Source organism: Cryptomeria japonica, chromosome 11 (genome assembly GCF_030272615.1).
Source record: "Cryptomeria japonica chromosome 11, Sugi_1.0, whole genome shotgun sequence".
Classification (NCBI taxonomy): Eukaryota; Viridiplantae; Streptophyta; class Pinopsida; order Cupressales; family Cupressaceae; genus Cryptomeria; species Cryptomeria japonica.
Window position 1 is genome coordinate 723,065,881 of NC_081415.1, and position 12,770 is coordinate 723,078,650.

The window sequence follows — 12,770 nt, forward strand, 5'->3', positions numbered from 1 at the left end:
GGGAGGGCTCGGACTAAAGGATCTGAGACTCCAAGGGATTGCACTTGCTGCAAAATGGATCTTTCAAGCGTTTAAAGGCAGTGAACCATGGAAAGTCTTGATCAAAAGCAACATTATGAGAGTTGTACCTAAGGGAGCTAAATCTTGGAAGTCTTTACTCTTTTGTGACCTAGTGGCTAGAGGTTTCCAGTCTTAGTACGGGGTTTGTGTGTCTTTAAATCTATCTGGAGGGCTTGGGAAATAATTAGATCATTCATCACCAATAGTAGGGCCAGCAACAATGATCAAATTCATGGAGAGAGATCTATCTGGTGGAACCTTTTCCACTCCTCCAAACCTCTTGCACTTACACAAGGTTGTTCTGTCAGTGCATGGGCTAACAAAGGTATTTGTTGCTTTAAAGACATTATTGATAGTGATATGCTTATGATTTGGGAAGCACTTAGTGCTAAGTATGATATTCTGGCTTCCCAAAAAAGAACATACAATATGGTTAAAAATGCTTGTGTTGTTCTTCAGTTGCCTAAAAATTGTAATGTGGATAATAACAGATTTACTGCTTATAAATGGAATAATGATATCCTTGTTTCTAATGTTAAGTCTATCATTGTTTATAATACTCTCTCTTGTGATGAGTCTATTATCAATCATGCTAATACTTTGTGGTATGCAAATTTATCTTTAAAGCAGTGCCAGAAAGTATTCACAGGATTATGGAACAGTCCTATTGTTCCTAAGAAAAAATGTTTTAAATGGTTGATGTTAATTAACAGGCTTCCTTTCAAGCAAGATCAATCCAATATTGATATGTACAATATATGTAGAGTGCCTGAATCTATTAGACACATCTTCTTTGAGTGCATTATTGCTAAAGAAATCTGGTTGATGTTTGGTATTTCTATTCCTAACCCGGTTAATATTATGAAAGTTCTTACTGGTTGCATCCATGGCTTGAAAAAAGATACTAATCTATTTTGGCATATTCTTTCTACTGATATCTTATGCTACATTTGGAAAATTAGAAATGAAAATAAATTCCAAGGTAAAACTAGGGCACTTACTGAGTCATTTTGTGGACTCACTCTTCATTACATTATTTTGTAGGTCTCGGTAACTATGAGGATAGAGAAGAACATTTTTTTGTTGTTTCTCAAAGATGATCATGCTACAATGTTCATATATGTGCTGGAGAATGGATTTGAATGGAGGCGGATTGCAGGAGACCACACCTCTTTTGCCACTGCAATGGAGAATCTTGGTGCTGAGATTCAAAAAGCCAGAAACCCAACAATAGAATAGATCCAGATGTTGACTTAGCCACATGAGGGAAGGAAGACACTCTGGATGGAAGGCCCTTTGGGGTGGACAGCCTGGATGGAGCCCTGTCAGGATCATCTTCATGAGTGTTGAGATGTTGTTTGGTTCTTTTTGTTCGAACATGAACATTATCTATGAATACTCTTTTTGCTTGGACACATCATAAAATAGGCTATGTATAGGATTATGTTGTTTATAATGTGCATGCAAAACTGTTAGTAGTCATTGATTGGATCTATGTAGGTCAGGATTGTTGGTTTTGAGGCATGACCTCACGTTACTGCTGAAGCTATACTTTTTGTAAGTTTACTCTCTCTCTCTCTCTCTCTCTCTCTCTCTCTCTCTCTCTCTCTCTCTCTCTCTCTCTCTCTCTCTCTCTCTCTCTCTCTCTCTCTCTCTCTCTCTCTCTCTCTTGCATGTCGAATTTTAGAAATTTGTAATTTACAAATCTTGAATTTGATTTTATATTTTTTTATAACTTAACCTTAAAATAGATTATTTATTTATTTATTACAATAAATCTCTCTATCTTTGTATTTAATTTAAAATTTTATAAATAAAATATTATACTTCAAATATTTTCTCTCAAATAATTAATTTTTTTATTTTAATTAATCTCCTTATCTATTTATTTTAACTTTTGAATAATGATATTTTAATTATTCAATTAATTTCTAACATTAATTTTTTATTAAATATATATTTAATTATCGAATTATATTGTAATTACTTAATTCTTCAATCAATTTATTTTAAATTCCCAAATTTTAATTTACTATTTGTTATCTAATTGGTATTTTTGCACAAGGTTCCATTCATGAGGCTGCTGCTAGCAAGCTAGAAAAATCCTCCTCAGTCATATGTTTGCCTTCGATAGTTAACCTGCAACCACCTTATGCTCAACAAAAAGTTGCCAGTTCTCGATAAAATGCTATATACATCATCACATTAAAATCAAATCATCAACAATATTAAGCATCATCATTAAAAATGACATTTAACATCATAAATAGCATTATTCATCTACATAAAAAACAACTCTAGTCATCATGAATATTATTAACAACATAATAAATCACCTAAAATCATTAATCACATTAATAACTTAATCAGTGTCATTACGCACATTTATTAGCATAGAAATGCCAAATATCAATGTCTGGTAAGTAAAAATAATCTAAAACTCATGTATCTAAACTGGGTTGTGACAATATAAGATGAAAAAATCTTCCTATGGATCAATTTGGATGATTGTCCCCTTTTAGCTTCAAGGAGGGAAGGAGATTTAATCATTCAAGCACATAAGACACACTAACAAGCCTACTCAAGTAGATTTATCAATCCTTTAATACACAAGAAATAATGGGAAAAAAATTGAACAATAGGCTTTACAAGCTCAACTAGGGGTATCCTCTATATGTCGTAAGGGTACGTTGAGGCCTAAATCCATGAAATGAAAGAGAATAATGCCAAACAATCAAGGGGACAAGGTAACCCACTCTCCACCTTCATTTCTCTAACGTATAGAGTTCTTGGAAGCTTAGCCCATATTGAAAAGATTCTACTTCGAATAGGCATGTTTTTCAATTCACCCTCATTGTTTACACTGAAAGACAACTAGACTTGAGGTCATCCCATAGAGTGATATTTTGTAGGCAGATCCCTTAAAAAGAAGGCATGATCACTAATTTTTGGAGCACTCAAGTTTGCCACTAGGACGCGAGAGGAGAGCATACATAAGTAGATGTTGAGGATTAAAATACAAAGGGGGTCTTTATTTTTAAGACAAAATCCAAATGTGTTTGATTAATTTTAAGACCAAATTAAATATATGGAAGACACATCGAGCAATATGATCTAAAGAAAGAAGTGATTATATGATAGATAGAAAATAATATTAGTCACTTCTAAAATATAAATGAGAGGGTTTGGATCAAGTGAGCCTAGATTTAATGCTTTCTAATTGTGCTTGAAAGCAATTTGATCTAATATGATGATCTCCAAGCTAGCTTTTTCAACCTCAGATCAAGTGTGTAAAAACATATCAAACACTATAGTCCAAAGCAAAAATATGTATTGTACAAATCGATTCCTATTGCACAAATTGATTCCTTATGATATTAGAACTCATAATGGAACTTTTTCAAGGATGATAAAGTAATCTTATGATGAAATAAAATATAAGCTTATTCCAAGATTACAATTTCATTTTTTTTTGTGACCTGGCCAAATAAGATCCAATAAATAGGATTCAATATTTTTAATATATATATATGACCTCAAAATTAAAAATTCAAGGAACATACTGTATTGAATTTTTTAGAGTTTTCAAAAAATATCAAAAAAATAGGAAATTTCCTTAATTTGTGTCTTAGAAAGAAGATTTATGAAAAACCCCAATTTTCAAAGATCAGATTATACATTAAGTAAATGATGTCAAAATAAAAAATATAAAGAACAAAACACCCTATAATTCTTGAGCTATAATTATAAGATCTTTCCATATTCATAAAAAACTTCAAAAAAATTGTTGATTTGCAACTAAAAATTATCAAAAATTATCAAAAATCATAAAATCATCATAACTCACTCAAAAATGATGATCTAAGCCTTATTTTTGGATTGTATGCTCTTGATGTGATCTATAACCTATAGTAAAAAATTGTAGCAATTTGAGATATATGATGAAATCTTTAAAAATCTTAGGGTTTTATCTTCAACTTTATCTACATAAGGTAGTCTTGTAATTTTTGAACAAAACAACAAAACAAGGTTAGAAAACCTCAAAAAAAATACAATTCCAAAAAGGCTTTGGGTCCCATGGGGCGTGCAAAAATGTGAATGATGTGAAAATATGAAACAAAACAATAGAAACAATACAATGTAAAATCCAAACTCACAAGTCAAACAAACACAAACGATTTCTAAGATCTATGCATAAAATCAAATATTAAAGAATAATATGATCACAAAAACCTTAGGAGACTCCATTTTTACTTGAGACTTGCTTGAATTATTGATGTAGAATTTCTCTATATTTTGTTGCATAACTTCGATATCTTCATGCTAGAATGAAGGCTTGATACTTGATAATGATAGTGCTAGCTCTTAGTAGTGATAATGCTTGATAACTTAACTGTAGTATAAATACTCAAAAGTTTTAGATGTACTCTTGATAAAAATGCTAGCTAGGGAAAAATGAATTATTGAAGGTCTTATTTATATGCCTCACATAACATTTGACCAATGGTGGGGTTTAATGAGAAAGATTAACTGTTGAGAAAAATTAAGAGAAGGTGAGACTTATAATGCACATGGATTGATGAGGTGCAAGGATAAGGTGAGATGTAAATTGCATAGAGGGAATAAATAAAATTTAGATTTTATTTACTTGAGGCGGGAGGATTAAATAAATATTTGAATTTATTTAATTTTGAGAAAGAAGTGTTAGCTAGTTAAATAATTTTAAAAAAAGTAAAATTTAGAGGACCAAAAGATGATGCAAATGCATAGAGAAAATAAATAAGATATAAATTTTATTTATTAGAGTTGAGAAAATTAATTAAATATTTGAATTTATTTATTTTGAGAGGGAAGTCTTAGCTAATTACATAATTTTGAAAACTAAGTTAATTATAGAGGTCCAAAAGATTAATTAATTAAATATTAAAATTAATGCTAGAGGGAAAATTATAAAATTATATAATTAAAATTTATTTAATTAATAGAAAAAATGTTAGCTTAATTAAATAATAAAAAATAATTTAATTGATAGAAAAAAAATTAACTAAAAAATATTTAATTAATAAAGGTAATGAAAATAGGGGGTGACCCATATAGAACAGTAGTTAAAACACTTAATTTGTGTCTTAGAAAGAAAATTTTTGAAAAATCCTAATTTTTAAATATCAAAACATCAAAAAATGTAAAGAACAAAACATCCTATAATCCTGAGATCTTTCCATATTTGTAAAAAACTTCAAAAAAATTGTTGATTTGTAACTAAAAAATAAAATTGATCAAAAATCATAAAATCATCATAACTCAATCAAAAATGATGATCTAAGTCTTATTTTTGGACTGTAGGCTTTTATATGATCTATAACCTATAGTAAAAAATTGTAGTCATTTAAGATGTATGATGAAATCATTAAAATCCTAGAGTTTTATCTTCAACTTTATCTACTTAAGGTAGTCTTGTACAATTTTTGAACAAAACAACAAGACAAGGTTAGAAAGCCTAAAAAATTACAATTTCAAAAAGACTTTGGGTCCCATGGGGAATGCAAAAATGTGAATGATGTGAAAATATAAAACAAAACAATGGAAACGATATGGAAGATCCAAACTCACAAGTCAACAAACACAAATGAAGTCTAAGATCTATTCATAAAATCAAATAATAAACAATAATATGATCACAAAAACCTTAGGAGACTCCATTTTTTCTCAAGACTTGCTTCAATTCTTGATGTAACATTTCTCTAGTTTTTTATATTGTAGATACTCTAAATTTCTATCTATGTACTCTTGATAAAAAAGATATATCTAGGGAGAAATGAATGATTGAAGGTCTTATGTATATGCCTCACATAACATTTGATCAATGGTGGGGATTAATGAGAAAGATTGACGATTGTGAAAAAATAAGAGAAGGTGAGACCTATAATGCACATGGATTGATGAGGTGCAAGGATAAGGTGAGATGTCAACTGCATATAGGGAATAAATAAAATATAGATTTTATTTACTTGAGGTGGGAGAATTAAATAAATATATGAATTGAGAAAGAAGTGTTAGCTAGTTAAATAATTTTGAAAAAAATTAATTATAGAGGACCAAAAGATGATGCAAATGCATAGAGAAAATAAATAAAATATAAATTTTATTTATTGAAGTTGAGAAAATTAAATAAATATTTGAATTTATTTATTTTGAGATGGAAGTCTTAGCTGATTGCATAATTTTGAAAATTATTTAATAATAGAGGTCCAAAAGATTAATTATTTAAATATTAAAATTATTTAATTAATATTAGAAAGAAAATTATTAAATTACATAATTAAAATTTAGCTTAATTAAATAATTAAAAAAAATTAACTAAAAGAAGAATCTTATTTCTTTCATACTTCAATTCCTCTTACTTTCATGCTTTGATTTTCAATTTCATTATTCAATTTTCAAGCGAAGTTGTTATTTTCTAGATTCACAATTGACAGGTATTGAGAGGTCAATAAATTAAAAGAAAAAACAGAGAAAGATCCAGCTATACAAATCCGCTTTCACATTTCGTGACTTGATAGCATTCCATTTGCATTACAAGTCCATTCAACACCACAGCGTAATGTATACTGCAACAAAAGCAGGAAAAATGGGTATGGGTTTCTGTAATCCGTTTTATTTGCTATTTATAAATGCATCTGTATCCTTTGGCTTCCGTTCTGTTAAAGCTGACACAGACCAAGATACACATCAGGTACTAAATTTTCTTTCAATTACAATTTCGTTTTTATTCTTGAGCACTTACATTTCAAGCGTTTTAATGGATTTTATGGTGGGCAGGTGCATATTTCTCTTGTAGGAATTGATCATATGGGAGTTTCATGGATTACAAAGGCTTCTGATGTGCCCTCAATGGTGGAATATGGAACATCCCCTGGATCATACACTTTCTCTGCAACAGGAAATAGCACTTCTTATTCCTATGTATTCTACAAATCTGGTAGCATTCACTATGTGGTGATTGGACCACTCCAAGCTAATACAGTTTACTATTATCGTTGTGGGGGATTAGGGGCTGAATTCAATTTCAAAACTCCACCCTCACAGTTCCCCATCACTTTTGCAATTGTGGGTACGTATGAACCTATTAATCACACTCAGATATCTAGCTCTAATCTTCACCCAAATACACTTTGATGCCCTTTAATTTTAATTTTAGGTAATTTAATAAGGATTGGTTTGATTAAAACTGTTATGCATTAGTTGGGAATCAATGTAGGAGTTTTGATCTAGACTCTATGTGGTGATTGGTCTATTGATTATTCATCTGTGGTTCATTTTACAACACTTCTGCATTACATTGCAGGGCTTCTAATCTTATCTGGATCTATTGGACGAGCTCTGATATCATGATAGGCTTTTCTGAGGGGTCAGCTAAGAGTCAAATTTAAGAGTAACTATTTGTTGTTGAGTGTCTACCCATAAACTACTAACCCACTTGATAATCCATCTTATTTTTAAAATTGTCTTGAGATTACAGATGAAAAAAAAAATTAGGTTGATTCCTAAAACATCAGACAATGTGATACACTGTGAACAAGATAACTTCAGGGCAAAATTGTTCAAGAACATTGGGTATTGGTTGGATATGCAGGTGATCCGGGACAAACAGATTGGACAAAGTCCACATTAGCACACATTCAAGAGATGGAGCATGATGTTTTCCTTTTGCCAGGAGACCTTTCCTATGCAGATAGATACCAGCCTCTGTGGGACTCATTCGGCAAGCTTGTAGAACCTCTGGCAAGTAGCAGGCCATGGATGGTTACCCAAGGGAATCATGAGAGAGAGATCATTCCACTAATAATGAACCACCCATTCAGAGCATACAATGCCAGATGGAGGATGCCATTCGAACAAAGCGGCTCAAGTTCGAATCTCTTCTACTCATTTGAAGTTGCAGGTGTGCATGTAATAATGCTGGGCTCCTATGCAGACTTCGGCCCTGGTTCAGATCAATACAACTGGCTGCAGGTCTGCCAATTCTATGTCCATACTCTTACTACATACTTAAAAGGGATATATATAAAAACAGATTGAAATACAATCCATTGAAATAACAAGGCTTATTGGTATTTATGATAAAAGGTGGATCTTGGAAGGGTGGATAGAATAAGAACACCATGGCTTATAGCTCTGGTGCATGTACCCTGGTATAATACAAACAGTGCTCATCAGGGAGAAGGAGAAGACATGAGAGTAGCCATGGAGGAAATGCTGTATTCTGCAAAAGTAGATATGGTGTTTGCAGGGCATGTTCATGCATACGAACGCTTTGTAAGTATTTCATTAATTTCAATCAAATCAAAGCAATCAAAAACATTTTTTAGCCTGTTAGGACTTGTGGGTACACATGATACTTTATTGTATTGCATATTCAGAGTCGAGTGTATAACAATGAGGCCGATCCCTGTGGAGCTCTTCATATTACGATAGGAGGTGGAGGCAACCGCGAAGGACTTGCTTCAATGTAGGTTTACCATCTACATCGTCTCCTCTATTCTAATCTAATATAATGGGCTTAATTCTCATCATATTTTAACAGTTAAAGTTATTCCTTTTTTGGTTACCATGACAGGTTTGGGCAAAACCAGTCTGGATTATCTTTGTTTAGAGAAGCAAATTTTGGGCATGGTGAATTAACAATAATGAATGCAACGCATGCGTATTGGACATGGCATAGGAATGAAGATGGTGAGTCGGTTGCAGCAGACCAAGTTTTGATTCAGAGCTTCGCCACTTCAACAAGCTGTGCATCATAATTTTAAGATCCCCGCAATAAAAGAACAGTCCTAACTCTGGTTTTGTAAATGATGGGATAACTTTAATTTCTGATGTCCATAGATAGCACTTCTTAAATTTGTTTCTACTGTTAAACATCTTCAATTCCCATCGATATTGTTAAAGTTGGTTTCTCTATATTTGATGCATTTCTCAGATTTTAAGCAATTTTTTGTGTCCGTCGTGGTTATAATAATCATTACGGTGCCTTGTAAAACACGGGAGAAAATCCATGGGCGTGGAAGAAGCGTGTTTTAGTTGAGCAGGTGAACGTCTGAAACCCAAATATGAGTTGGCATAGAAAACATTGTGGAATGATTTGGAAACACTAATTTTAAAATAAAAACGATACCATTTGACTCGTGAAGAACTAAAATATTAGGTTAGATACCGTTTTTAAAACAATACATAATTCTTTAATGTTTGGGTCACAAATTAGGAGGCTAAAAACACGCTAAAATAGATTATTTATGGCTTACAATTATAAGAAATTAGAGATAAATTGTTTTTAGCATTGTGTTGCTGGTTAATTTATATGTTGATTGGAGTTAATAATTCTGATATTCTCAAGTATTTGTGATATGCCTAATTTTATTTATAAGTTTTAATTTTTTTTAATGATGAATTAGTTATAATGAATGGATGTGGTCCTACACAATTATGCATATAAATAAGAAAAAAAGATTCTTTCAAACCATTATAACTTTTAATATCAAGTATATATATAAATAATTTTCAATTATTAGAAATAATCTATTATTTTGTCATTTTTTAATTTATTTTATAAAAGTATCATAACAAGTTATATAAGAATTATTATTTGGATAAAAAAATTCTTTCTACTATTTAATACAAATATACAAAAATTTAGAATTGACCTCTACTATGTGATATTGTTAATGTTAGTTTCTCTATATTTACTACATTTCTCAAATTAAAATAGATCGCGTAGGCACTATAGTGAGTTTTCTTGTTGTGTTACGTGTTTAAGTGCTTGTGTTACATGTTTAAGTGCTAAAACTAAATTTGCTTCCACTGAAATCTAAAATAGAATATCGAATGGAATGTATTAATCTTATAAATAGAATTATACATGCTAATTGTTTAAAAAAATCCAGTAAAATTGGGATGGATATAGAAACTTGGTTGTAAGATGCACAATTCTAAAAAAAACATGATTTTTACCTCAATTCTTCCAATGATTAAAAATCATTTTGAATGGAAATTTTCAATGATTTTTTTTTAGTTAGAAAGTTGCATATCATATGGTAGATTTAAAACATTAGAAATCTTGAAAAAATAGAAGCTTTCATTTAAAATTCTAGCTTAGAAGGATTTTATTCAAAATAGAAACTTTTCATTCCTACATTTTGTATTCAAAATTTACTACAACTTTTCTCTTCATTCCAAATCTGCAGATGAAAATTTTTTAGGTAGTAAAAGAAAAGAAAGGATTTGAAGATGGCTCAGCGATTTCCTTTGCGAAAACTCTCAGACCTCGAACGACAAAAATGGCTTTTTGAGCGAACTAAGTATGTGGTCTGGCCTGCAACTCGGGGAACTAGACTCCCCCACCTCAGGCAAAGTCTGAATGGCAGATGGTGAAACCTAAGAGGTATCGGAGGGCAATAGTGAAAGATCTTCTTTTTTTCTGGAAATGGTGATCAGGGCAAACAGAATACCCGTCGCCAGGGAGGCTCTGTCAAGCTGTCTATCTCGAACAAGTTCATCCATTTGCGGAATCTTGAGGAAGGTTTTATAAAACCAGCTCCCCGGGTCAAGCCAAATACAAATATTGATATAGGTAAAGGAAAAGAGGATAACTGGAGGTCAGGTGGTATTCATACCAGACCTAGGGTTTCCGTGGAGGAAGGCAAGAATCCCAAAATTGTGCCTCCTCCCAAACCCTCGACAGTTAAGCCGAATAAGAATATGAACCCTAATTAAGAAATGGTGAATGTATTGGAAATCAATGACAGTCTGGTTGAAAGGATTCAACAATCTTGCAAAACATTTGGGGTTTTTGCTAGATGGTGCGGACTTGGAGTCTCGATAGAGGCAATTGCAGATTGGTTCAAGTCTTCCTTCAATTGGATAGTAAGTATTGCTATCTTGTCCGAGGGTTTTCTTTATATTGATTGTGGAAATGCAAGACATAAGGATGAATTCTTAACAAGTAAATCTCTGATTTTTAAAGGCTTTGATTTTAAATTTTTAGAATGGCAACCTGCTTTCAATCCAATCAAATTAAAATTATTTAAAGTAGATAGACCAGTTATGATCCCTAACTTACCAGTAGAATTAATGGACATGGAAATTATTAGGAAAATAGGTAATCACTTAGGAAAATTCGTAGAGATTAGTGACAAAAATAGGAAGTATTTTAATTGTGTGTTGATAATTAACATGGATATTAGTGTGAATTCACTCAGCCCAATTGAAATCAGAACTAGGGATTCGTCTTTCTTAATCTACCTTGAATTTTATAAAGGATTCCTAGATCTAGACTTGGCATCTGAACCAGTCTCAAAAGTTTTTCCCTCTCAAACAAACCCTAGAGAAATCCCTAAGCTGGATATTTGTTTCAATATGGAACAAGGAGGGTTTGTGATCAAGGAGAACCCTCTACTGACTAGGGGGTTTGATGGGGTGGAAGAGGGGGAAATTATAGGTGACTAGAGTATGGATGAGGGAAAGAATCCCTCTCCTTTTCTAACCCATGAGGATATGTTGAAGGATAAGCAAGGGAGGGTCTCTGATTCTAAGGTAGTAAAGAACTGTTGTGCCCTTGAAGTGACCGTAAGGGAAAAATTTAAAAATTTATCTCAAGTTAGTAAGGGTGAACCCAATCCTGATATTGATGATCGGGAAGGCGGGGAGAAGGGAGTATTTACTCTTATCCCTAATCTAGATGCTGGTTTGGATATCCAGAGCAATTTGGGAGATAATGGTTCCTCCCAACCGATGGATGCCCCCAATAGTCTGGATAAGGCTGAACAAGAGAAAGATCTAGCTCGCAAAGAGGAAGAGGTAAACTGCATTATAAACTATTTATGTGACTCAATCACTGAGGATATTATGGAGAAATTATTGGATGAAATAGTAGACAAGGATGAGCTTGAACTTCAGAAAAGATTGCTAAGAAAAGGGATTATGAATTTTACTCATCCCCCTGAGGTCACTGATATGGAAGCCCTCATTCTAGAGTTAGATAATAAAGAAAGTGAAGCCTTAGGAATTGAACAATGGGCTGGGGAAAAAGCCACTCTGGATTGTGCCAAGCTCTGTAAAAAGAGAGGCAGGAAATCCTTATCGGAGCTGAGAGCTAATGATGGTATAGTGGAAGGTCAGGTTAAACTCACGGACATGTTTCATGCAGGGAAGGGGAATTTCCTTCCCACATCACCATGAAAGTAGTATCATGGAATGTTAGGGGTTTAAATGCCCCTAACAAACAACGGATATTCAAATGTTGTCTACCCAACTATAGGCCTAATTTAGCTATGTTATAGGAAACCAAATTAGAGAATGTTGACTTAGCCTCCTTTGGTAAATGACTAGGCTTCAGACATATTACAGGGGTTCCAACCAATGGAGCCTCTGGAGGTCTAGTCATTATTTGGGATCCACACAATATAATATTCTCATTATTAGAGTTTCGAGGCAATTGGATAAGTGGCAGGGTTACCAGCTTGAAAAACAAACTAGATTTTATCATTATTAATGTGTATGGGCCAACTCTAAAGGAGGATAAAAAAAGAGTTTGGAAGGAAATCAAGGAAATTTTTGTATTTTAGGAGGCGACTTTAATGCAATTATGAACCAATATGAGAAACAAGGAGGCTTAGCTAAAATCTCTAGAGCAACTTTAGGCTTTGTAGATTGGGTCC

The 12,770-nt window shown here is 32.5% G+C and overlaps 1 protein-coding gene across 1 annotated transcript; it reads left to right on the top strand.

Moving 5' to 3' along the window:
• The first annotated feature begins 6,529 nt into the window (after nucleotides 1-6,529).
• LOC131061377 (purple acid phosphatase 22-like) lies at nucleotides 6,530-9,005 on the top strand. The gene is made up of 6 exons (XM_057995022.2): nucleotides 6,530-6,793; nucleotides 6,880-7,171; nucleotides 7,694-8,073; nucleotides 8,188-8,376; nucleotides 8,481-8,569; nucleotides 8,678-9,005. Exons 1-6 carry the CDS (start codon nucleotides 6,662-6,664, stop codon nucleotides 8,859-8,861), a joined length of 1,266 nt encoding a protein of 421 aa, XP_057851005.2. The 5' UTR covers nucleotides 6,530-6,661; the 3' UTR covers nucleotides 8,862-9,005.
• Nucleotides 9,006-12,770: the final 3,765 nt, after the last annotated feature.